The following is a 27,455-nucleotide window of genomic DNA, read 5'->3' as shown; positions in this document are numbered from 1 at the left end:
ACTATTAGGTAACCATTTTGTCAAATAAAACAGTAAAGCTTTAGTTAAGAACTTTTATTTTTATTGTGGTTATTTAATACCTATATGGCACTATCAATAAACATGTCACTTTCCAGAGTATATAAATGATTACATTCAGTTTTCCTTCTCCATGGGGTTGTTTCTATTGTCATCTCAAATACTTTTTTTCTTAAAGTTGATTTCAAAAAAGTTGTACATGCAAAGTGTGACTTTTCAGGCTTTCACTGATCTGTCATGCAGAGCTGACTAACAGCTTATAAGTGGGGTTTGTCTTTGCTTCTTTGTGAGAATTTAGATCCTCTTTGATTAATTTTCCTGTAATCAGCTTTCTGTGAAAGCAAATGCTGCAGTGTCACTGTTGAGATATGTCAGACAGGTGACCTGTACTTCTGAATCACTGCACGTAAGACAAGCCATCTTACACAGAAGACAAAGCACTTTTGAGACTTTTTGCTGTGAGATATGATGATGATTCATGATCTGTCACCCTGAAAGTTCCTCTTGAGGACAAAAGCCACTAAAAACTCTGCAGGTCACAGATCTGGTGGGAGTATACATTTTTTGGTTTAACTGCACTGGCTAAAGTTTGCCTTGACCCCTTGTTTCTTCAGCTCGCTGCATGTGCAAGTGCTCTCTCCTTCCTAGGGCTGACTGAGACACGTGTTTTAGTTTAGGTGAAAGGCGTCACTCTGGAAAGGTGTTAACCTGAGGGGGAGCACGATGGGCAGGGCGGTGAGGAGCAAGCAGGCAGCGCACAGCCTCTGCTGCCCTGCCAAGTCCGGCTGACACGGCTGTCACTGCCACCACAATGGAGCTGCTCATTGTGCCAGACTGCCTTCACTTGTGTGTCCTAAAGAGATTCGAGCAGGCTCATGATTTACACTGCTCTCAGCTGATTTGAATGGGAGTTTTGGATGCCAAGATCCCAGTAATAGGGTAGTTGTAGGGAGTGGAGTAGCCCATCTCCTCCTCAGCAGCCCTGCTGGTGGGTGCTCCATCACGCAGCCCTTGTCCTCTCCAGCACAGCTGCTGAGATTTCTGCTGAGCTCTTATGGGTGTCAGGAAACCATATGCTGAAGTGCTACCCAGCCTGCTTGTGGGGAGTTTCCTACCAGTTGGAAAACATAAATTCAGTCCAAACTGTCACTGCTGAATCTTTGCTTGTGTAGCCTGGGAAATTCAGAGTAATGTGTGATGCTTCAGAGTAATGGAGCAAAAAATTAGCAGTATGTGTTTTAATTATTATTTGTGTTTTATAGTAATAGCTTGTGTTTAACTGTATTTTACCACTGGGATGTGCATACTTTTAATTACTTTTCATTACTTTTTCCCTTTCTTCTTTATCGACTTTGAATTTACTTTGGATGTTTACACTTGATAGTGCTTGATGAAAGAGATAAATGTATATACATTCATGCAGAGGAACAGACTCTTCAGAAATATAATTGGAGTATGGGTGGTATGGAGAGAAATCTTGGAGAATTTTGAAGGACTGCAACAAGCAACATGCCAGTGTGTTTTGCTGAAGCGACTTATGACAGACTTTAAAAAAAAAAATTATTGTCCCTAGCAGTGTTCCTATCAGGCTGTTCCAGCAGTGTGTTCTGAGGTTGTTTGGCTTTATCCCCTCCTGCTTCACCCCTAGCGCAGATGATGATCAAGACTCATGGAGCAAAGGGAGAGAGGAGTTAAATACTCCTCCACCTTTTGCATTTCTCCAATTCTTTGATTCTTTCACCCCCTGACGTAGGGGTCAGGTGATGCTGCTGCCCCATGGGGCAGGCAGAATCACACCTGCCTCTTGTGGGGGATTTCCATGTGCAAGGGAACCCCTTGAAGCAGTGAGGTTGAGGTTTTTGCACAGTTTGAGCTGCACAAGGCAAGAGCTTGGGCAAGAGAAATTACTCTTTAGCATTAACAACGCTTCCACACTGCAGAAAAACAATCTTCTGCTTTGCTGTTTTAGAGAGGAGTTGTATCTGGAGCCTCAAGAGATTTCTTGGCTTTCATGGATCTAAACACAAACTTAGCTTGAGAGAAGGGTTGGATCATAGCATTTCTGTCTGGGTTTAGTAGCTGGATGCCTTGCCCTATTTATTTTATTTTTGATTTCTTGTTTTATAGGCACCTTCATAGCACTTTGGGCAAGCATTAGACATTTTTTTGAAGTAGTGACCTCCTCCACCAAGTCCTGCATGCAGAAGTTGGCGAGCTCTGACCCCTGTTGGAGCCTGCGTTGCTTTTGTGCACATTGGGAAAGAGTTTATTTTCTGTAAATTTTGAAAACTGAAGACCTACTCTATCTGGGCAGCTCGCATTCTACTAAGCTTTCTACTGGGAGAATTTATTGGAAGCAAGCATGTTTGGGTTTTTTCCCATTCCTTTTGTTCTTCAGGATACATAATGAAGAATGCTCCAGCTTTGCCAGTTAATTGCTTCATGGCTGTTATTTGTCAATTTGCCAGCAGGTTTCTGCTTAACTGCTGCTATTTGACATTGCTGAAACACAAATGCAGAATGATTGAGTTGCCAACATATCATTGAGTCTTCTGCAAGGGGGATTTTCAGCATATTAACGCTTCAGGCTTTCACGTCAGTATTGATTGCTGAAATAGAAAAGAAACCTTTAGCAGTATTCAGCATCGTGCCAGCATGGATTTAGTGGCAGGAAAAAGAAACTGGCTGTTGCCATTGACTGTGACTTCATCCCTTCCTTTCTTCCTTTCTTAATTTTTTTTATTTCTATACACACCCACACAGAGTTTTGAAATTTAATACACATCATAGCCAAGAGCCAGTTAGCCTCACAATAAACCAGCAGGCAAATCAACTCCTTGATGCACTCAGATGTCGAGGCTGTTTAATTTTGCAGCCACCTGTGTTGAGCCTGACCAGATTTCATGGCAGCTGGGGAGGGGGTTGGTGGTAGGGGTTCCTCACGGTGGAGCACAGGTCAGGAGCTGACTTGGGGGAAGGCACTGGGGTGGTGGCCTCTGCTGAGCTCCTCACGGGACAGCCAGGCTGCCACCACACTGGTGCCTGGATGCAGGAGTGGCCATTGAGAGGCTGAGTGGCCAGAGGGCAGAGGAGCAGCACGATGCTGCTGGGGCCAGGCTTGGAAAGGGAGCTCTCTCCATGGACACAGTGAGGCAGGCGATGCCAGGATGGAGCCCCATGGATGAGCAGGGACTTCGGTGGTGGAGCAGGGGATGAAGTGCGTGCCAAGGGAGCAGTGCAGAGGCTCAGTGTTGTCCACCAGCTGTTGCTGTGGCAATGCTTCTGCATGGAATGGGCACAGGAAGGGTAAGGAGGTTTTGCTCTGCTGAAGCAGGGAGCAAGAGGAAGGTGTGAGCCTCCTGCTATTGCTGGAGAAACACCTCTATGTGCTTTGTCTCACTGAACCTTGCCTGTCTCTGCTTTGCTTAAGTCTGATCTGTGGGATGATACTTTATATCCTGGTTTAGATTAGAAGGTTTTGTAGGAAAGACCACATGGACATTCTGAAGGTGATGATTTCTGACTGAAATGCTGCTGCATGGAACAAAGACCTGAGGGGAAATAGGACAGGGCATAAGCTGAGGTTTTGAACATAAAATGGGAAGGCCATGCTCACCAGCAGGGCTTTGGGAGTTTGAGCATCAGTCAGATATCAGTCCTGGCCAACCTCTTTTCCTTTGAGTTGGGAAAGTCAAGTGAAGAAGAGAGGAGTGGATAGGCCAGAACTGTCTGCACAAAGATTGTCAGTGAGGAAGATAATCAAGATCAGAGGAAGATTTCTAAGAACCACATTACAACTAGCAAACAGCAGCAGAGATTGTTTGTATTCTATTTCTAAAAGATGCTTCATGCTCCCTCCTTTCAGATGTAGCTCAGAGGAAATTTCTGAATCTGATCTGCTTCTCACTTATGAATTAACCAAAAATAGGAATAATAAAGGAAACTTCCAAAAATATCCTTCTTAGGAACCATTAATATAATGTGATCATGAAAGGTCCACTGAAAGCTAGATCTTTTGGCCAGAATATATAATCAAAGGAGCTTCAAGAGTTTATCTTAAGTGTTTAGGGTTGGTTGGCTGGTTGGTTGGTTGGTTGGTTTGTTGTTTGGGGGTACTTTGGGTTTTTTGTGTTTTGTTTTGTTTGAGTTTTTTAATTGTAATTGTGATACTAAATTTTTCTCTTTGGTTGATTTGAGCAGACACTTAAAGCTTTAGAAGAGAGCAAGTAGCTTTATTTGAAAAGGATTAGAGGACACTGGTACCTGGGCCACAGTAAATCCAAGGTTTACATTGGACACTCAAATCAAAATGGGAACATAGAGCCTTACAGAAAGGCTGGGAAATGTCTCAATGTCAGTGGGTACCTTTTCCACTAAATAACATGCTCACCTTAAAAAATGCCTCTACAGAGTTTTTAGTTGAAAAGGTGTGATTCAGAATTAGAAATTCTGAACAATTGGAGCAGCTTGTTTTTGGAAGTAACTGATAATTGGAACAGTTTGTTTTGGAAGTCCTTCCCACTGTCAGTTGCCCAGATCTTCTCTGTGTACGAAGCTCCTAGATGGCCCACAGATAAGCCCATGAAAGAGAAGAGGAACACAAGCACCTAAACCGCAAATTCCCACATTAGGGTCTCCAAATAAAACAATGCCAGATTTCAAATTTACATCTGGCAGTTGATTTGTTTTTCTTAAAAGTCTTCATTTACATCAGGTGAAGTTAAAAACAGGGACCTGAGTCATCTTCTAGCCAGACCAATTAATTATCAATAAAAGCCCAACAGGTATTGCATAAGAATTTCATTGATGAAGTGTGCAATAAAGTAAAATCCCCTTTGTTTTCTGTAGCACTCGGGGCTACTGTGTTGCCTTTTTACACAGTAAAATGAGGCTTGGGAAGAGAAAGTGGCTAAAGAGTAAAGGAAGTGATCTGACCTTGAATTGCTACAAAGATTTTGGGAACAGGAAAGTCCCATCTAGGGTGAGTGATACAGAGCGTGTTTGCCAGGCATGTTTCTGGATCAGCAGTGTGCACCTGGCAGAAGTCTTACTTTTCCTTTGATAAATTGTCTTCTCCCAGCATGAATTAAAGTAATGGTTCTTTTATTTCTAAATTACTACAAGGCTCTGCAGTCTTTCAGCTTAGTGTGGGGTTTTTTTCCTAGTTTCAAATGAGTAATGCAATCTATGCCTTACCTAAGGAGTTTGATGGTATTGTATGCTTAATCTTTAAAATGCTGTGTAGGGGGGCAACACTTTGCTTTCAAGGGAAATAACCATCCTGGTAGAGAGAAAAATATCAGTAGGATGCTGCCACTGATTTGGCAGAGACTGTTTGATGCTTTGTTAGCTGGCTGTTGATTGTATGCTTTTTTAGTTATGTTTGAAGGAGCTTCCAGAACAACTGGTCTTTAAGTGGGTAGCCCCATTCAGATACAGCAAAATCCAGAAGAATACAGAGGATTTGCAGAGGAACTGCAAATTGCTAATGAGAAAAGTTAGAACTGGGGACACATCTGAAAGAAATTAAATCCCCCTCCAGACAACATGAATCTTGCTCTGAAGAGCTGTGCTTCTTTGCCTGTCTCCTTCAGTGTGGGCTGTAGGCAAAGAGATCTGTCACACAACATTCCAAGACCTGCACAGCTACCAAAGCCTTTCCTAATAAAAATGAGTAAGTTAACGCCTGTGTGTGAAGGTGCATTGAAGAAAGTTGCTCTTTGATCAGTTGATGGTGTGTGCCTGCCACAGTGGCCATCTGGTGCCCAGGAGCAGCGGAGGCAGTGCAGGCAGTGCAGGCAGTGCAGGCAGGGCTCTGCTTCTCCTCCTCCTGCCGAAAGATGCAGGTGGAAGAGCATTAAACCCACCCCACCAGAGCAGGTCCGTTTAATGCACCCATCGGAATTGAAAAATGCCTCTGCTTGTGGTTTTAACAAATACCATGAAAAGTCATCCCAGCATCTCATTTTCTGGAAGTGCAGTGTTTCAGTCAGGCCACTCCACCTATCCTCTGGGGAAAGCATCTGAGTGTTATTTTAGGCACAGGAATGTCATCCAGAAGTACAGGCTTTAGAAACACCTGGGTGAATACCAGGGTGTTTTATTAAATATAGCTTTACCTTTTCATTGTCCCTATAGGACACCCCATTGACAAGCATGATGCACAGCAGGGAACAGACTACTCAAAGGCATGTGTATGCAAAGAAAACCGTGTCATTTTTGTAAATACAACTCTGAAAAAAACCCCAAACCTTCTTACAGAAGGTTGATTTTTAAGGACCCCTCTAACACCCCTTGTGTTATGTGCTGCTATATATTTGCAAGCTGACTCTTAGTTCAAATTGAATAAAATGAAAAATGGTATAGGATAATACAGCAATACACCTTTTGCACTCCAGTATGGGTTAAAGAACTGTGACAGGTCCAAAGCAGCAGGAGGCTGTGTCCAACACAGTTACCCCCTGCTCTGTGGGACTCAGCAAGAAGAGGAGCAAGTAGATGGGGAGGACAGGGGCTGCATAAACCAGTACTTCCACCAAAACATTGTTCATGCAGTTCCAGCCTGGGTGAGATAATCTGCCTTTCACTGGGACAAAATGAACTCTGGGAAGAATTCTTCACACTCAAGTGGCTTCCATCAAATAGGTTTCACTCTTTTATCATACCAAACAATGAACTTCTTAGGCTTTTTTTCTCATAGGCCCTGATTTTTTAGTATGTTTGTTTAATTTTTTTAATGACAGTGAAAGCTTCAGAGCTCTTTTTAGTTCTAAAAGAAAGATTTGGGGCATTCTGCCTATTCCACTTTTCCACAAGGACATTAATTCGTAGCCAACAAAGAATATTACAACTGTTTACAGTAGCCCTCAGTGAGTAGCATGAGACTTGGGGATTTTGAAAGAAATAAGAGTATTTGGTTACAGAATCAAAAGCTAAACAAAAGGCTTCAAACTCAAAAATGTTTGGAAATGCTCAAACAAATGCAATGAAAAATTACCAATTTGCCAGCTTTTATAACCCTGTGAATCATCAAGCATGTATTGTTTTGTATCTCTTCTGAGCTTCAGAAACCAAAGCAACTCTGAAGGTCAGTATGTCTAATATTTTGCCTTTAGACACGTCCAAGTTTAGTTGTTTAAACATATAGTTCTGCTTACATAGGATATTTTGCAAATTAAGCAATGCTGCTTGGTGGTGTAAGAGGTACTGCAGGTTTCAGCTGAGCTACGTGAGATGGACAGTGCCTGCTCTGATGTAACACACCTACCTTCTCAGGCTTGTCATCACCTGCATCCTAGTTTTCCTGGGATCCAGAGTACGGCATTATGGCGCAGTCTGCTGCAGTCATTGGGGTCATTTGGTAAATGACCATGGCTGCTCAGTTTGCTTCCAGCTAAACAGTGACTCTAGGAATGATATTGGTGCTGGCTGGAGATTGCTTAAAGCCATTTGTTTTGTTTCCCCAGAGTGTTTCTCAGCTTCCCTATGGCAAAGCCCTGTACACATATGAGGGAAAGGAGCCTGGTGACCTCAAGTTTAACAAGGGGGACATCATCATCCTGCGGCGCAAGGTGGACGAGAACTGGTACCACGGGGAGCTCAATGGCAACCACGGCTTCTTCCCCGCCAGCTACATCCAGTGCATCAAGCCCCTCCCACAGGCTCCACCTCAGGGCAAAGCACTTTACGACTTTGAAATAAAGGATAAAGATCAAGACAAGGATTGCCTGACCTTCACCAAGGTAGGGGAATGAGGTTTTTCTAAAATGTTCAGCAGTCTGCTTAGGTAGGGAGTGATGGGGCACATGTGGTGCTGGCAGCTGAGCCACAAGCACAGGGCTGGTGGGACGCCTTCCCTGTCTTCCTGGCTTCCCTGGCCTGCCCTGGACTCAGTGAGATTGTGCCATGAATAGCAAGGCTGGTGTAAAGCTAATGAAGCTCAACAAGCAGAACTGGCTGCACGCTTTCTGAGAATATTTTTCCCTCTAAAAAGCATGCATTTCATTTGCATTGAAATGTTCCCCAAGAATTACTCAAATTTCAGAAAAAAAAACTCTAATGGAAATGTGTCTTTTAATGTTTCTTATTGAATCAGATGTTCCAGTGTTTTAAAATTGCATTCAGCTTCAAAATGTGTATTGCATCATACCATATACCAATTAGCAGTTGAAATACACTATCATCATAATAGTATTTCCTATTTTAAGAACATAAAGACAGTAAAAAGCAGACATTTAAAAAATGGTCTTTGGTGGTTTTTAAAAACCAAAATGTTTAATAAATTCCTGTTGGAATGCGAGAAAACGGAGATATTGTAATTTCCTTTAGATTTAAAATGTCATGTTTTCCCTTTCACCCCCACCTCCACACCTGCTTTTCACCTCCCACTCCCCTCCCTAGCAATTTGTGTTGACCTTAGATGGGTTTCATGGATATCAAGAAACCCATAGTAAAATAAAGCCTATCCCCTATTGTTAATTTATGGCAGTGAATGCCATGGAGAACCTGTTCATTGTCATTTTCTGTTTTATTTCAGCTGTCTGTGGCTGTTATAGTATCACATAAAGTAATAACAGTTATGCTGAAAATGAATATGAAATAGACGATAAAAATATCCTTCACCAGGATTTTACTGACCTCCTCTTTTGAAGCTACTTATTATAGCTGAATGAATTATTTGCAGCATGTAATTTTCTCACCGAATGTAACATCTTTTTCACTCATGCAGTGTTTCTCAGCAGAATGCAATTTCCTAGACTGTATACTTTCTCATATTTATTTAACAAAGGATTTGTAAGCACTTTTGTTCCATAGCAAGTGAAGTGTTTGATTGCAAACACTGCAAACCCTGCGACTAGCCAGCCTCCCTGGAGCCATGAATCTCTGTGAGAAAGTGGGCTGCTTAGTGAGGAGTAACAGCCCTGCACTAACAGAAGTTAGCCAGAAGTTACCTCTGAGACCTTATCAGTAAATATATATTTTCTGGTGCATTGTTTTTCTCACTGCCTGCCCAGAGGTACACTGGTGACTTCTCTGAGCTGCAGTCTTCCTTCTCTGCTTAAAGTATTCCTTGCTTGCTCAGTCTTAAGAAACTTAATAGGTAAGCCAGGCAGTTGTGGTCTTTTTTGTTACAGCAGGTCCTTTCCTAGACACTTTTCTATTTGATATATTTGGTGCCATATATTAGAAAACCTCCTTTACAATAACTGCCTTTTTATAGTGATAGTTCTCATTTTCTTGGCTGTCCAATGTCATTCTCACATGGAGCATTTCTTCCTGCTGTAGAGCTCTACTCTCAATTTTCCTTGTTTTCACCCCTCGTGTTACTGTCGGCATCCTTTTATCCCTGATGACTGTGTTTTCCCCAAGGGGGTTTGGTTTCTCTTCTACTGCTATTTTCTTCTTCAGCTCCTTCCACTACACACACTGTCACCTTGTAACAGTTTTTATGTCCTGCCTATTGTTCTCCCTGACAGTGAATAATCTATTTTTCATCTTGGGACTTCACCATCATGTTTTCATCAGTTGTCTCAATGCTAATTTTAGCTGTCACCTGTGCTGATGAAGGTTCCTGTTTAGCCCAGATTATAGATCATCTGCTGATGCAGTCAGTTCCTCTGCACAGAGTCCTGAGCACTGCAGGGCTGGAGATGGGATTTGTCACTTTGAGCAATATGCATCATTGAATGTCTCAGTTTGCATCTGAAGATGCTGGACCAGTTTCATTTACACTATTTGTTCCTTCCTCTGGCAGAGGGGTTACATTGGCATAACACTTACACAAACTAATATAACCTATTTGTGTACTGCAACTCATTTCAGGCTACCAGACACTTGTGATTGGATTTTACTTATAAACATAAATTAAGAAGAGTTGTCCTCTAAAGAGAAGTTACAAGAAGTAAACTCAAACATGGGGATATTCTGTGTCATTTTGTTTTGTTGTTCTTTTGCTGGGTTTTGCTTTTTCCCATCCCCCTTGTTACTATGCACTCAGAATATCTACTGGTACAGTAAAAGAAAACAAAGGGAGGATATTTGGTGTTTCCTCTTACTAATTTGTTTTGTTACATTTTTCAAAATGAAAATGTTTCATTGTTCCAGATGTGTATTGCAAGGAAATGAAGTCTGCTTTACACAGATCCTCATGAGGAGTGCTGCAGGGTGCTTCTGCCATTTACCTATTTTCATCTCCTGAGGATACAACACTCTCCAAATAAAAGGCCAAAGATGTAAATGTAATAATTTTTATGTGTAAGAATAAATTCAGGAGGGGAAGAAAAAATTCTGTCTTGAGTATCCAGCGCAAAAAACAAAGCTCCCACATTCTTTTGCACCATTTGGACTGCTCTTTCAAGTCCTCTTCCCAGAGAAGCCATACGTACAGACATAGGGTCTCACCTCTGTTCTCTCCTCTTTGCTGTCTGTAAGATGATAGAACTTACCCAAATTTCCTGTTTAATATGTTTTCCCTCAGTCTTTGGCTGTGATTAGCCAAACCAGGCAGTTATTTTTTTCTGTGTAACAACTGGTTCCAGCATTGTGCCAGCTGTGCACCAATTTAATGACAGTAGTTTCAGAAGTTGTACTCCTGATGCTCTCTAGTGTGGTTGGGACCATGCTGTGGCCTAATTGCATGCTCTTGGTTGGGATATACTTACTGGCTCAGCTGTCTAATCTCTCCTAATGTGGTACCACAGTATGGACATGGGATCCTGCTATCTCTCTATCTATCCTTCTCTGGGCTGTGAACGCTGGCACAAACCACATGCAGGAGGATTCTGCTCTCAGGTGTAGCAGTGCAAATCTGAATTAGTTGCTCCAGACTTACACTGAGTCCAGTTTCAGCCCACACATTTGTTTTGGTGTTCAATCACCCTTTGCATGCATCTTCACATGGCCATCAGAAGGCTGAGCAATGCTGGTAGATGAGTCTCAAACCTGTCAAGGCAGTATCAACTGTTCACCATGCTTCATTGCTCAGCACATTGTTAATAACATCAACTGTTTCCCTCATTTTCCAACACTTTTGATCCCAGCCCACAGTGGTGTCTAACAAGAGCCGTGCCAATCTTAGAACCATCACATCCAATACTTGTTCCTGGCTGTGGAGCAGCCCCTTAGCACTCAGTTCCAGCAGCACTTGCTGTTCACAGAGGGACCATCCCAGCAATAGCTGGTGGCAGGATTCTGGTGCCAGCTGGCAAGTGCTGTCTCTGGACTCACCAAGCAGCGCGTGGTGCCATCACTGCGATCTCCCCGGTGCTCTAGATGGAGTAGTTATCTCTGCAGAATAGCAGGCACAGCTGCTCTGTATTGCTTCGTTAATGGCCATTAATGACTAGAATAAAAATCAGGCTGTGAATCATGACTGTTATTGGACACAATTTTGTGCTGTTTTCTCAGCAAAAGGATTCATTTCTCTGTCAATCAGATAGCTTTTTAAGTGATTTATCTTTGACTTCTTTTCTGATAATGATTATAAACTGGAACTGCAGGTCCCTCATGCCTGTCACAAGGCTGATCCAGCCCTGATGAATAGAGAGAAACTCAAGCAAGAAGGGGAGAGCAAATAATTAAAGGGTCTAGCAACAGGCATAAAAGGAGTGCGACATACCTTTGTCCAAACTACAGTGGATACCATTGGCTTTTGAAATGAGATTTGAGGCTTGGATTCCTTTATGCTGCCTGGAAATCAATTTAGTCAATGTGAAATAGTGAAGTGGTGTGCCAAGAGATCTGTGGCGTTTTGCTATTCATGATCCTTTTGGGAACCTTTCTAGGAATTTATAAGTAGCACGGCCATCCAACTAATATAAGGTTCTAAAATAGTTCATGCTGAAGCTTTCACCAGCTCACTGTAGAGAATGATGTCGTTGGCTGCAAATTCAAAGAAACTTTCTAGTAATAAAAAAAATTCAAAAGATTTTTTGGGATGTGCTGTAATTCTGAAGATTTTCAACACCTTTCTTAAAACTAATTATGTAATGGAATTCTCAAGAATTTGCACTTTGCCCTCCCACAATGATACTAATTTTGAATGTCAGCATATCTCAGGATGCATTTCTCATATAGGACCATGTTCAGCAGTCAGACTTGGCTGAGCCAAATGAAGTTCAGTGTATGGAAATGATTCCAGATTTCATACATCCACGGAAGGTAAAGTTGAAAGGGATCTTCAAAGGTCAGCCATTCCCCACCCCATCCTTGAGCAAAGTCAACACAGGATAAACCTTTCCTGTGTCTGTACAGCCTGCTCCAGAGATGGGATTGCACAGTGCCTCTAGCAAAATCTGGTCAACAGCTTCTGGGGTTTTACAGTTTAATTTTTTTTTCTTAATTTCTTACATGTGTAAATAGTTGCAAATATATATATACATTTATATGCAGTGCTGGGTTAATGGTTGGACTCAATGATCTTAGAGGTCCTTTGTAACCTGAACAATCTATGATTCTATTCATACCCATGTGTATGCACTTGCACACACATAAGATTATGTATGTGTGTGTAGTGTAGACTACATCACATTTTGTGTTTTTAAAAAACTGTTTTAGGGAAATAGCTGAGCAAATATAAAAAGTAGGAACACTGATAGCAGGTCCCTGAAGTGATGCAGTCGTTTCTTTTCCTCGTTTACACCCTTTACCTAGATTCTAAATTTATGCTAATCGGTCTTTTGTAAGAGCGTGTGGAAGCTTTGCAGAGATGTATTACTGTCAGTTCTTTAAACAGATCAAAAATGGTCTGTGCAGACAGGGCTTTGGAAGGGAATGCTATCTGTTTCTTCAGGAAATTAAATGCACAAATTCTTTTTGCATCCTTCCAGCTGTAATAAATAGCTGAAGGACTCAGTTTGTAGCCGTTTCTATGAGCTTTCCCCTAATGGATCATTCAGATGAATAATGCAAAGGAAACATTTAAACTATTTCAGAGTGCATGTATTCAAAATGCACATGTTCAAAAACTACTAAGTACATCACATCACATCTCTGTTCTAGTCATTTTTCTATCAAGGCAAATCCATGGTCTGAACATCCTGGATCAGGAATTTGTGGGAGTTTTTTCTATGTGAGAAGTACTTCCAAAAAAACCCACTGCCCTTGCCTGGCCATTTGACATCAGGATCTTGTTACATGGAGCGTGGTAGACCATACACAGCTCTCATTTTCACAGAGTGAGCAGTGGAAATAAAGTGAGATCGGCCGGGAACTCTGTCTCAGCATTCTGGAGGAAGAAATTTTCTTCTTTTTAGTAAATTCCTGTGCAAGAGCAGAGAAAGATCAGATGCCATGAGGGAACAAAGCTGACTTCCCAGCTTTTCTCAGCCCACTCCTTCCTTTTTTCATAGGAGATCTGAGCATCCAGGCAGAGCCCCATTGAGACGGTTGCCTTCCACAGCTGTTGTAGAAAGCAGTGCTTGTTTAAGCCTGGGTTTAGTATGATGACCCCAGAAGAAAGGGATGGTAGCAGAAATCCATTGGCAAACTGAGTAGTTCAAACTGGAAAAAGTCAGAGTTTTGTTCTAGTCACTTGAGCTTTCCTAATGACTTGTACATTCGGGTTTTGAACTGTACCAAGTGAAAATTTGAGCAATATGAATCTGGTTTGTACTTGTTCATCATCTCCTGAAATTCTTATACAGTCCCCTAGATTAAACATAATATCAAAGTACCATTGGTTTTAGGAAATGAACTTGTATTTAAACTGAAGCTGATCCAACAGGTGAATGCAATTTGGTTTTTTGACATGTTATCTTTGGTTTTTTATTTGCTTTGCAGTTTTACCTTATAATATTTTTTTAAAGAAAAACTGACATTCAGTGTGCTAGCTGTGTAGGCTTGTTGCTGAGCACCTTGTACTATTCCTTGTTGGAAGTGTTTCTAGGACTACCTGTGCTGTACTGGTGCTTCCCTTTGAATTGTGTTCCAGAGCAGACAAGCATCACAACAGACCCTTGGATGCACAGGGGCAACTTCATGCTGAGGAGTTTTCACCTGTGATTTGTAGGTGACCTCTTGGGTCAGACATTCTTCTCTCCCCTAATGAAGCCAGGAGTTACCTGTTCCCACCTGCTGTGCTCAGACCCTTGGAGCTGCTGGCAGCCAGCATGAGCTGCACTGCTCTGCAGGGTGCTTCAGAGCACTTTGAGTGGGATGCCTGGGAAAAGATGCTGGGCCAGGGATGCTGCTAGCCCAGGATTCAGGAAACACTTTTGCCTGGCTTGTGGCCTCCTCTGTGTACTCACTCTTTAAGCTATCATTTGGGTAACCAAAAATTGGCATCTTTTTACTGAAAATATTTGATTATGTGTTTTGTGTATCTCTGGTTTTAGGATGAAATTTTGACAGTGATCAGGAGGGTGGATGACAACTGGGCAGAAGGAATGCTGGGTGATAAGATTGGCATTTTCCCTATCCTCTATGTTGAGGTAAGTTTATAACACATCGTGGTGGATGCTGGTCTTGAAATCTTGTGGGGGTTTTGTGCTTACAAGGGCAGGATAATCTCAAATATTTTTATATGAGAAGGATAGAAGGATGAACTAAAACAGAATTACTGAAAAGGTAATTGTTTTTGTTGCAGTCTGCTAAGGCACTATGGGTGTACACCAAATTAAATTTAAAGTGGTCAGCACAATATGTTACATGAAATCCTTCTAAAGGCTTCCCCTTTGGTGTAATCTCCAAAGTGTATAAGGGAAATAGGGGAGGAAGATTGTAGTTGGGATACCTCCACACACCTGAGGAGAGATGTGAGTTTTGGGCTGGTGGAGAGCCGTGATCTAAATGCACAGACCTTCTGAGGGGTCTGTGTCTCAGCAGGGGACACCTGCTGAGGGTGTTCTCTGCCTCAGCAGAGGCTCAGGCACCCCCACCCATGTGCCCAAGGGCTCTCATTCCATGTGTGCCAGACCCATCTTTATCCCGAGCTCTTCCCTGTTGTAATTTCCACAGGATTCTTATTTCAGAGTAAATGCTGAGACTTCACTTCCTCTGTGCACACCTGTGGTTCCACCTCTTCCCACTGCTGCCCCTGCTGCTGGTTGTGCCCTTCCAGGCAGATGTTGCTTGGGACCAGGGCTGCAGCCAGCAGTGGTGACCCTGCTGGTGCAGCTCCATTGTCCAGGTGCCAGGCAGTGTCTTCAAGGAGCTTTCCTCCCTCATGGGTGAACCAGGGGTGCAAAGAGCAGATGGGCACCACATGCATGTGCATTTTTGTGGGGTGTTGCCACTCTGCACTCAGTAGTCAGAGCAGCATCACCCCAACTCTGCTTGCAGCCATTGTCTGGTGCCTCTGCAGTGAAGAATCTCTTGTGCCCAGAGCAGAGCCTGCTTTACTGTGTGTGGCTCTGGTGCCTGCCTCTGAAATTACTTCTCCAGTTTTCTTAGTTAGTGATTGGAGACAAAATAGAGATAATTAGTGCCTGACTACCTAATTATTAACTCCGACAATGACCAATTTGGAATAAACCGTCATTAATATACATTGCATTCCCACAGTTGACAAGAACAATAATATTAACACCAGAATGTGTAGGAGCTGTTATTGGGAAACCAGCTGCCTCACATAAGTTAATGACTAGTTTTCTTCTATTCTGAATGTGTGAGACATGTTCAGTTTGTTGTGATTAAATGAGAAAGCTGGGTTTCTTCCAGATTTCATCCTTTTCCCCTTCTTTTTCTTGTCCCTGGAAAGTGCAATGTTACTGTCCCGAGTTTTGCTGCAGAAGGAGTGAACTGGGGACCTCTGCACAGCCAGCCACCACTGCACCTCAGCACCTTTCCCCAGCTCTAGTTTCATCTGTAGGCTGGCACTGCCTACGCACTGTGCAGCATCCTGATCCTTCTCCCACTCCTAGGTATCTGTTCTCCATAATTACTGCTATTGAAGGTTGAAGGGCTCATGACCTCAGAAGAACAGCCTGCAGAGAAGTCTTGCTAAAGACTTGTTGAAGTTCTCCAGCACTAGCACATCCTGGGTGGCCATGGAGGAGCAGGAGGTAGCGCTGTGCAGGGTCAGAACAGTGATGCTTGCAGATTCTAAAGAGATGCAGACAGCCAGGTGGCCAGCACCAGGGGCCAAGAACATGTGTGGCAAGGTATGCATGCATATACATTCATACCAGATACACACACAGAGTAGGTAAAGTTCAATTGTATATGTGTATATTCATGTGCATACACACACATGTATTTTATCTGTATAAATTTGAAATCTGGAGATTTGAAAACCCTATTCAAATGAGATGCTTGGGTGCCATGGCCATAATATTTGTGCAGTGGTTTGTAAAACCAAAGGGCAGTGATCCTCCAGACTACAATATTGGACACCTATTTCACCCACATAGTGGATGAAGGCCTTGTTCTGAATATGAGATGAGCTTATGCAAGTATTCAAGTTATACAATTATGTTGCTGCTGCCAGCTTCAGATGTTACTTTGCATTAAAAATTAAAAGGAATTAGCAGGTCAAGTCCCAAAGAAGTTTTTTAAATCTCTGTGCTGATATTTATAAAGTAAATCCATTAAACAAGTAGTACTTGAATCTAAAAACACTCCTCAAGTCTGTCTAAGTCCATTAAGTGGTTTTCAAAATCTTGGCAAAATGTGTAGAATAAGCAAAGTTTAATTCTCACAGTAGCCTTCCATTTGTGTCAGTTGGTTGGCTGAAGTGTGTGGGATTTCACATGGCATCCTAAGCCCTGCACTCTGGACAGAGTGAATTCCAGCTTGGCAGGCTCTGCTGTCCCCAGTTGCTCCCACGGCCAGACAAGAGCTCTTACCCTTGCTGTGCAAGCCAGAGCTTTGGAAAACAAGCCAGCCACTGAGGACCTCAGGGTTTAGCATGCCAGGGCTACAAACAGTGCATATAATCCTTGTTTTGGCCTCTTGTGTCAACACTTTGTCCTGGCAATTTGCTGCTTTACCCTTCACACAGGTGCTTGCCCAAAAGGCTTTTGCAGGGGATTACAAAGTTTTTGCAGTGGGTGGTGAGGAGGGATGCTTAGCAAATACCTCACCAGGATCACCACTTCTGTAAAGGAAGCTTTTAGAGCCAGATCCTGGTGGCAGAAAGAGGCACAAAAAACCAGCAGATGTCAAAATACACCTTGCCCCTGCAGTGTTTTAGAAAGTCTCTATCTCAGCATCATGTTTGGTTGTCTGTACAGCCATATGAGTGCAATGTGGCATAGATCTTATTCTTTATTCCTTACAAGTGTTTAACAAGGGTGCTTACATGTCTTCAGAGAGGCTTTTTCCTGCCTCTGTAGTATCATCTCTGTCCCATCTTCAGAGCAGTTACAAGTGGATAAGGAACAAATATTCACAGCTCTCAATGATTACTTTTACAGCATGAGTCACAAACAATATGTTCTGTCAGGGAGAGTTGGGGCTATTGTTTCTTCTTACTTTGTTGCTGTCCTTCATCCTCAGTAGAAGTCAGTTGGGCTGATAACTTACATTTTCATCTGTCTACAGAAAAAACCTCACAATATAATGAAATTGATCCTCAATGTGCCTTCTGTCCTGAAATAAACATCTTGTTAATAATCTGTATGGTTTGACGTCATATTCTTGCTCTGAGGAGTTTTGGACCTCTAAGGAATTCAAAGCCCTGACAAAATTTATTTTATTTTACTGTCTTCAAGCTAGCTCCTTCATTCTTAATAACTTTTATTATCTCTCTTTCAAAGTTGTCTTCTGCTGCTATGTGCAAAATTGAGAACAATGAAGAATAAAGTGTGTCCTGATAGATTTAAGTAACTTGGAGTGAAATTTGAGGGCAATGGTGTGCCGAGTATTTGGAGGGAGGCATCCTGCTCGGATGGGCAGGAACTGGGAAATTCAAAACTCTAAGCTATTAGAGCAAAATTTCTGCCTGCAATCCCCAGAGCAAAGAAAAAGATTGACCAAGATCAAGAAGCCTTATGAATCAGTGGTAGAGCATGGCAATTATGTTGGACGCTACTGTGACTGTAATATCAGCAAATTACAATTGATGAAGTGCCAACCCATTGTTATAATGTTTTATGGCAGCAGGAGCACTGAAAGCTGTGATTAAGTAATATTAGGAGCTTTAAAATTCTTTTTACAGAGCAGCGAAGCAGGGTAATGAGGATCTTCTCCTGTTCTTCACAGTCAAAAAGGAAAGAAAAAAGTAGAAAGGAGGTCTGGGAGAAAGAGGGAGGAGGAGAATGGGCAGAGCCGATGGGTTCGATGCCCTGCAGAATCGGTCCAGAAGACTCCCCAGGGAAAATAATTCTTGCAAATCGGGGATTAAAAAGAGTTCAAGCAGAGGTGAAAATAAAACAAAATCCAAAAGCAAATGCATTTCTTAAAGAAAACAATGATTTTTCATTCCAAAATTATCTTTGCAAAGCAGACTATCCATTCAAGTTTTATGCTGTACTGCAGGATCTAAAAGTCATCCTAAAAAAAGCTTAACCATAGAGGTGAACCCGAGCACATTTACCAGGATCCCAGCTGAGGTTGTTCAGCAGTGTCTCAGAGGCCCATGTTCCCAGCAGAAGAGGGTCCTCAGCTGTGTAACCATGCACTTTGCTGAGAGTAGCCTTCAGTTAGCTGTAAATGAATGCAGATGGCTTACCCTTTCAGTCTGGATGGCAGATTTTGTCCTTTTTTTCTCTATAGGCAGATTCCCAACAGCCATTTCCCACTATGCTGGTGTCCCCAGTGGCAGTCATCACAGTTATATTATTGAAAACTCAGATGTGTCTGCATGTGTATTTCTAGCTCTAATAGCTATTTTGACCATTTTCAACAAATGATTGTTGCCCTGTCCACTTCTTCTTTATGTTTTTTTCTCTCCTCATTCTATTTGGTTTCTCCTTTCAGCTGCAGGACAGATGGGTCCTTATGGGACTCTCATAATTAATTCAGCCTTGATGTCTGACCCATCATTTATTTTTGTGTGGTCTTGGTGGCAGCACATTCTGAATCTTTCTAAGTATCTTTTATGAAAACCTTCCAAAAAACCTGAAGCATTAGATGTTCATTAAATACTAACGTTTGTTTGGTGCCCTTTTCAAAAAGAATGTGCAATCTCTGTTTTTAAGTACTGTAAAAATGGTTCATTTTAGCCTTGCAAGTATCATTTAATGTGAATAAAAATGGAATCTTTTGAAAGGTGGGTAGATGGAAGCTAATGTAGATGATTTTAGAAAAGCTGGCTTACTAAATCTCAGAGGAACAAATTCATCCCAGTTGTATGTAGGTGTAACACTAATGAGTTAAGAGTTATACCCATTAACATCACAATTGATTTTTTTCTGTTCTCTCTCCTTTTGTATGTCAGATAAAAATGGAATAAGAACCTTGTAAATCTGACAATAATGTAAGTGCTAAGAGATGTTCAGCCAATTTCTGTTGGAAAGCTTTATTGATATGCATTTTCAAGGTTTGTGCATATATTGTTTTAAGAATTTCATTCCTGCACCTTCATAACTTCTAAAAAGTTGGTCCCACTTGTTTTTATCCTGTATAGAATATTAAGATACCAAGATTAAGATTACGAAGATAGTTGTTGGTATCAGCTTTCTGTGTGAATGGAGTACAAAATACAGTTCTCATGCTTCACATTCAAAATAAAACATGCAGAATTTCTGTTGCAGGCTGCAAGAGGGACCTCTATTTTCACATCAATCCATGAATAAAACTCATTGATTTATAATACTCTTACATGCATACAAAGTAAAATAGTCTGTGGAAGTTCAAATAAAGATTATGTTAGTCAGGAAAACTAAGAGTATTAGCTGTCAGAGGTGAGAAAAAGATTAAATATACAACATATTACAGTATATAAATATGTATTCTTTTATTATATATCTATTACTTATATATACACACATTATTTTTAATCTGTGGCCCATTTTTCTGCATAACAGCTTGATTTCTTATGTTCCCTTTTGCCTGTACAAATAAAGAACCTTGTGCTCTTTGATTTAATTTCCCATGTAAAATGTAAATTAGCGTGACATTGGGCAGAAAATTTGTCTTCTTTAAATTTGACTGGTTTCTTTTAAGTTCTCTTGATTTCTGGCACCCTTCATAAAGTGATCATTCATACAGATTCTCTAACTCTTTCCTCCCTCTTCAGGATACAAAACTGAGTTCCACTGTCACCTTTTGACTTAAATGTCAGGTGTCCCCTGTACTGCCTGAGCCCCTCAGCTCTGTAGACCTTTTCGTGTCACTCAGTCCCCTCAGGCTGTGTCTGGACAAGTCAAAGCAGAGCAGCTTTCTGGTTTCTTTGTCAGGGAACACCACATTTGCACTGAAGTTCATCTCAGGTGGGTGCCACAGAGGGGAAGCCTGCACACAGAAATAGGTAGGAGTACTGTCACATTTGAGTCATCCTCCAGCCCAGACAATTATGAGATCTGTGTGAGCCATGGTGAGAGCCAGCATGTAAATTTAGACACAGCTGTAGGTTGTGAAAATTTGCCTTTTGAGAACTGACAGTTTTAGTTACAGGTCTTCTCTTGATTTTACTCTTCCCTACTTTCATTTGAATGAGCTCAAAATTATTTGGATTTATGTTTGAAGACCAATATTTCTATTCATGAAAACCAGATCCGAGTTGTTATCACCTCTTATTGTTTCAGGGTGTGTTAAACTAGAAATTTGTCAGCTGTCATATCCAAAAATATCTTTCCTACCCACTCCTCCTAATTATGAGTAACATCTGAATTTCCTAGACTGTGTTTTGTAAAAATAACTCTCTGGAGCAATTTATAGCAAAAAACAGGTTTGCAGCACAACCAACTCAAGCACACAACCTTTGCAAATAAGCCTATTTCCTGGGTCTTTCAGGGTGATATATATCAATTCTATATCTGCACAGGGCATTTTTGAAGTGCTGCTTCCTAAATGCCAAAAATTAGGTTCCTTAGGCATCTAAGCTGATCTGATAACAAGACTTTGGTCTATAGCCACAATCCACTGAAGGACTTCTGGCACTCCCCCTGCAAAATCCTGTTTGGATCCTGCCTGGTGCAAATGGACTGGGGTCTGGCCTACTGTGTTTGCATCTGCTGCCACTTCCCCGTGCTCTCACCACATCAGCCCTTCCTTTCACCTTCAGATCACCTGAACCAGGCTTGTGCTTTAATATATGTTTTCTGCTCCTGGGTGCATTTCTGTCTCATTTCTGTTATTTTTACACTGAGTTTTGGGCTGCCTCGAAGCTTTTGTTCTGCTGTTATGGTTGCAGGGTTGCTTGTGTTACAAAACAATCACTAGTGATGATTTCTGAAGGACGAAGTAAGTAGATAGCACATCTCTTAGAGATAAGTTCTGCCTGTGCAACAAATGTATTGGACTTGGCAGTGGTGCTGAGAAGCCTCACAGCACACCACCCTTGCAGTGACAAACCCCAGCACTAGAAATTAGCATTCCAAGCACTAGAAATTAACATTCCCAAGTGAGCATACCCTCTGTCCCACAGGGCTCTGAGTGGGATCTAGAGCCTATCATCAGTAGTCCATGCTCTCTAGAGAATGTACTGAAGAGACGTTTTGTCTTTTCCAGCCATTGATCAGCTTTGACAGCTTCTAAAGATTGTTTCAGCACTGATGACTTCCTGGGATGTTTTTCCTCTTGAAAATAAAGTATATTTCAGTCTCACTTACCTAGAGCTAATGCATGAATGTATATTAAGAAGTTATATGTCAACAGATACACTGTCTAGAAGTTAATTAAACATAAAATCCTAGAGGATTTCATTATTTCTCACACCAACATTCTTTATCTTTTTTCCTAGTGTTCTTGTTAGTGCATGTTGCACATCTCAATTATCTTCCTTCTTGGGGAATTAGCTCCCTTCTAGGGGAGCTTTCCTAATGCCTTAAAACTCTGAATGGGGATCTTAAATCCAAATACAGACACAGAGGGTCAGTAGGAGGCTTTTGGGAGATGCCCCGGGCAAACTGGCTGCCTTCTCTGCCCCTTTGCTGGTGGCCAGAGCCCCATGAGCAAAGAGCAAAATGTTTCCATGTGTCTGCCACAGCCCTGATGCTGGGAGTGATGAAAAAAAAGTGTGTCCTATATTAAAATCCCAGATTGTGAAAGAACCTGGCAGAGGTGGAAGCACATGTTATCCTTTGTTGTGCCAGTGGTGGGTAAGATGCTCTCCATCAGAGGGACAAGAGGGGCAGCTGATGAGACTGACACCAAGAAGGAATTACCAAGGAGTGCCTGTTAGAGCCCTCTCTGATCTTTGTTTTCAGAAGATAGCATGTTGCGTAAGTATGGTGGAGAGACATGGGTTTCACAGATGAACCACTCAGGGGATAAGGAATGGTCTGGGTGGTTACATTCAAAGAGTGACAGCCAACACTTTGATGTCTGAGTAGAGAGCAGTGATGAGTGGCATTCCTTAGGGGTCAGTGTTGGGACCAGTGCTGTTTAAAACATTTGTTGGTGACATGGAGAGTAGGATCAAGGTCACCCCCTGTAAGTTTGCTGGCGCTACCAAGCTCTGAGGTGTGGTCAACACGCTGGAGGGAAGGGAGGGCATCCAGAGGGACCCGGGCAGGCCTGAGAGGTGGGACCATGCAAACCTCACAAAGTTCAACAAGGCCAAGTGCCAAGGTCCTGCACCTGGGACAGGGCAATCCCAAGCACAGGTACAGACTGCATGAAGAATGGACTGAAAGCAGCCCTTAAAAGAAAGTCTTGGAGGTGCTGGTGGATGAGAAGCTCAACAAGGCTCAGCAGTGCACAATTGCAGCCCAGAGATCCAGACACATCCTGGGCTGTATCCAAAGCAGCGTGGCCAGTGGGATGAGGAAGATGACTCTTCCCTCTACTCTGCTCTCATAAGACCCCACCTGCAGGGCTGCATCGGGCTCTGACGCCCCCAACACAAGGAAGATGTGAACCTGTTGGAACAAGTCCAGAGAAGGGCCACAAAGCTGATCAGAGGGCTGGAACACCTCTCCTGTGACAGGGGGGCTGGAACTAGATCATGTTTAAGGTCCTATCTAACCCAAACCATTCCGTGTTTTTATGCTTATTCTACCATGATACATAGTCACAAATGTGTCTAAACTTGACCTATTGAACTTTCAAGAAGAGTAGTTTGAAGATATAACAGTTTCCTGATAGAATGTAGCAATGAATCGGCTTTGCCTCTTTCTTTACTTCTTATTGTCGCACATGCTGGAATGGTCAAACTGCTTTTATTCTAGGCACAAAAAGATCAGTGAGTGTGTGTGTATACTGAATGCATGCTTCAAGTAATAAAAATAACAGATGAAGTTGGGTTTTTGCCTAAAAATGTCATTAGCTGCACCAAAACCAGATGCTGAAGTCTGAAATCCTCTGACATTTTGTTAGGTGTTAGAGCTGAACATTGAAAAAGCCAAATTCAAAAAACTAGAGGAAGAATCTGTAAATTAAACAGGGCAAAATCAGAAACAGAGGAAGATAGTTGGAATTAATTTGGGAGTCTCTATCTTTTCCAGATTTTCTCTAGAACACACAGGACTCTTGAAGGCTGACCCTTTGTGTTTAGTCTATCCTGTAGAAGAAATTGTATTGGTTTTGCTTACTTTATTCCTTTACAAAGTAGACCAGCCATTGTTTATTTTATCTCCTGCTGCATCGTTTTTGAGTGTAATACTGGCATTATTTTAATCTGATAAAAGCAAGGGCTGCTGCCAAAGGGATTGTCTTGCTTTTAACTCATGTGTGACAATTCTTTCCTTCTGCCCTCCATGTTCCAGGACTACCAGATATATCTTCATGCTGAGATTAATCAGGGAAGTCACCCTGTTGAAAGCTATTCATTTAAGCTGCAGCTGTTTTAGTTTCCAGTCATATCTGTTACTTTTACTGCGTAGTCACATGAACATCCTTGCTGATGCAGGGCAGAAAGAGGGAAGATGGGAAAGGAGGCCATGTGGTACCTCACACTGCAGGAAAACATGTCTATGAGGGCAGCAGCTCCCACCCATGGTTATCCCGCAGTGGGTGCTGCCATTGCACTGCTGTAAGCCATCAGGCAAAAATGGTGAGGTGAGGAATGTGGGACTTTGTGCAAGCAACCTCCTCCACCTCCTGGTTGTCCCTTGACTAATCTAATTATTTTATTAGGTTATAATTGTATGACAAAGCATACTAGATACTCCGTAAACCAGGTTAATAATATTAGTTTTTGCTTAAGTGAGGCTGGAGGGAGTGTCCTGCTCTAAATCTGACTTTGAAGTCTTCCGATCTGTTTAGACACAATTGAATCAAATTGACAGGAAATTTCATGAGAGAGCTTTCTATAATAGAATTTTTCTGTAACAGAATTTTTCTGGAAACCTTGGGACAGAGCAAGAGAGGTGCCAGAGCATTCAGATAGTGATAGACTCATGCTGGAGGTATTCTTCTCTTACCACATGGCTAAAGGGATGGCACTGAGGGAAGAGGCAGCTCTGTTTCTCAAGAAGAAAGCAACCATGCAGAAGGAGGGAGAGCACTCCCTGATGGTCATCTCTTTGATCCCTTTCTCTGATCTGCTTCAGCCTCAACAACAGAGCAAGGAATTTATAGTAATTACTTCCTCTTGTATCCTTTTCTTAGCCCAGGAGGAAGGACAATGACTCTAACCTCTGAGAAATAATTTCCTCAGCATCTTCCCTCCTTGCTCCAGTCTGGTCCTTAGATTTGCCTGTTCCCAGCCAAAGCCTTTCACTTCCATAGGTGCATTGCTCGGGAAAGAGATGTGTGTGGATATATTGATTTGGTGGATGCAAGATTTTATTATCCCTCATTATATGAAGTATGAGAATGGAAGAAGAGCTGTAGAGATGATTAATACTGAATTAATTAAAATCTCCCAGGCCAAATGAGATCTGGGAGCTCTTGGTACTGGCACTGAGTTTCTCTGCCCTAAAGCACCTGGGGAGCTGTCATGGTTTAACCCTGGCTGACTACTGTGTTGGGATTACTGCTGTGTCTCAAGCACAAGGTTTTGTCCTATGGGGGTCCTTGAAGGCACAAAAGCACTCCTGAGGGATGAGTTTAAGGTCAAAGTAAAGGCAGCTCCACAGCATTCCAGTGACACACAGGTCTGCCTTTGCACGGAGGAGCTCTCACTAAGCACATACCTGAGTTTCCAGGGCAGTGCACAGTACACAGTTAAGTGTGTTACTTTCTTTTTGGCCACTGGTTAAAGAGGGAACATTGTACTTTCATGGCAAGTAATAAAGGCATTGCCAATGGGAATCACATCCTCCTGAGTGGTTTCATTCATTCATGTGGCTGGCAGTTCTACCAGTCTTTGTCCAACCTGATTGCTGAGCATTTGCAAAGATCAAACTCTCATCAGGTCATACCCTGATTATGGCTACATCCTTTTTGCATTCTTAGCAAATGCAGATGTGCCTCATTCTTGACAGTCTGAAGTGGTCATCTGCTGCTATTCCTTTCTTTCTCTCTGGAGTCTTTTTCTGTCCTCTAGAGCTTATAAAGCTCAGCCTTCAAACAACTGCATCAGAATTGCTCCTCCAGATCCTTCTCTGAAATTGCTCTTGGCTGTGATGGCTAGAGAAGATGTAGGTTGGGCAATTCTCTGTCCATCTTGCTGATAAGATGGTTGCATTGTATATTTTGTCTATAACTATACATTGTCTCTTGTCCCCATCCTAAATTGTACTTCCTTTGGGGCAAGAGCTGTCATGTTGCTCTTTGTTTGCATAATGCTTCTCACAATGGAATTCTGATGTGTGGTAGGAGCTTTTCAGCATTTAATGGCAAAAATAAGTATGAATAAATGTTTCTGTGTGACTGCATCACACAATGTGGTCGCAGTTTGCAAAATTTCAGTTTTCTTGAGACAACTTGTCTCTCTGCCTACGGAATGTAGGTGCAATGCAGGGCAGACTGTTTTCAGAAAGGAATGCGTTAGGAAAATATTTGAGTTTGCGTAATCCCACAAACAGGGAAAAAAACCCCAGTGTTCTGCAGTTTCAGAAAGATTTCCTACTGTGCAGATTTTTTTGCTAGCCCACTCCTTTTGCCATCTCAGAGCTCAAACAGCATGGCCTAGAGCAGTGGTTTTCCAAATTCCTTCCACTTGTAGCATACTAGCATAAACAGCATTTGCATATGGATGTCATAAAAGTGACTAATGCTGGCAATCATCGTACTTTATTGCAGTAATGTGACACATGTGCCTGAGCATCCTAAATGATCTGCTCCAAGCTCACTGGGGCTGAAGAAATGGCACACCTCTTATCTAGCAGTGACACCTGTGGCAGAGCAGGCTTGGACAGAAACCAGAACATTGATCCAGCTCCAGATGGGTGTACAAGAGGCAAAGGCACTTGCTGCTTCACTGCATGATTCCGCTGCACTGGGTGTGCATCCTTTACCCTGAACCAGAAATTAAACCCAAAAAGTTGAACAAGTAACATTTCTGGTTTGTTTGCCAGAGAGTTCAATGTCCTTTTGACTGCAGCTGTTGGCAAGTCAATGATGAGACCTCCCACTCTGAACTCAACCTTGCCCCCAATCATATTTTAACATCTCAGACTCTCCAAAGAGGTCTATAAATGGTTCTTTGAGGTGAGGGGCAGTGAGTCATGCCATGAGTGTGAGGTTGAGTGCTGCCATTTTCAGCCAAGAATTTTCAGAGTTTAGGGAATTTACACAGTTCACCTTTGTCAGATTTTTCTTCCACAAGGTGAGGGGGGAGAGTTGTGAACCCAATTGCATCATCATATAGCACAGAAAACTTATTTTCATCTCTTACAGACTGGTTTTCAATTACTGGTCAGGCTCCCAAAAAAAAAAAAAATGAGATGTGCCAGTTATGCAGGGTGCAATATGTCATGTGTAATGGCCCCTGGCCCATAATGCCATCCCAGTTCATTGTCTGCCTTTTAGCAGTATGACAGAAGTATAGAGGTCTCCAAGGTGAGACAAGGCTATGTAAAAATAATTTTAAAATAACTGGTCACTGCATAGAACAAAAAAGGATGCAAATTAATGCTCCCATTCAGGGAAAAGAGCCATGCTGCTGTACCAGGCATCAGCATATCTATGCGGGAAGAAGGTGCTTTAAATGTGCAGGCAATTCAAAGAAGAGTTTGCACTGTAATAACCACAGGAGACACAAACTCAGGCTGTCAAGTCATGTCTTCCTCAGCACAATTCCTTTTTTAAATCTGTGTGCATAGCTAAGAAGACCAGTCTCCCTGTCACAGAAACGATTCATGTATCCTGGTGCAGCTGCCCTTTTCAAACACATAATTCATCCCCCATTTCAGAGAAGCATCTCAGAACTCTCCCTCTAGGGAAACATCCCATAGTTTGGTGAAACAGCAGCACAATCTGTCCTGACTCACACTTTCACCCCAACTGGCAAATAGCAAACCCAAAGGCTGGATGCATCTCTCCAAAGACACAGCAGTTTTGTGACA

The 27,455-nt window shown here is 42.2% G+C and overlaps 1 protein-coding gene across 6 annotated transcripts in view; it reads left to right on the top strand.

Annotated features, from left to right (window-relative positions):
- Positions 1-27,455, top strand: part of SH3RF3 (SH3 domain containing ring finger 3) — a 247,489-nt gene that overhangs the window by 146,093 nt on the left and 73,941 nt on the right. For all 6 annotated transcript variants that reach the window (XM_064709856.1, XM_064709902.1, XM_064709893.1 and 3 more), the window contains 2 exons: positions 7,485-7,760; positions 14,352-14,447. In XM_064709856.1, coding sequence (XP_064565926.1) covers positions 7,485-7,760; positions 14,352-14,447 — 372 coding nt within the window. The remainder of the gene's footprint in view (positions 1-7,484; positions 7,761-14,351; positions 14,448-27,455) is intronic.

This window comes from Zonotrichia leucophrys, chromosome 1 (genome assembly GCF_028769735.1).
Source record: "Zonotrichia leucophrys gambelii isolate GWCS_2022_RI chromosome 1, RI_Zleu_2.0, whole genome shotgun sequence".
In the NCBI taxonomy this organism is placed as follows: domain Eukaryota; kingdom Metazoa; phylum Chordata; class Aves; order Passeriformes; family Passerellidae; genus Zonotrichia; species Zonotrichia leucophrys.
This window is presented reverse-complemented; position numbering and strand designations above follow the sequence as displayed.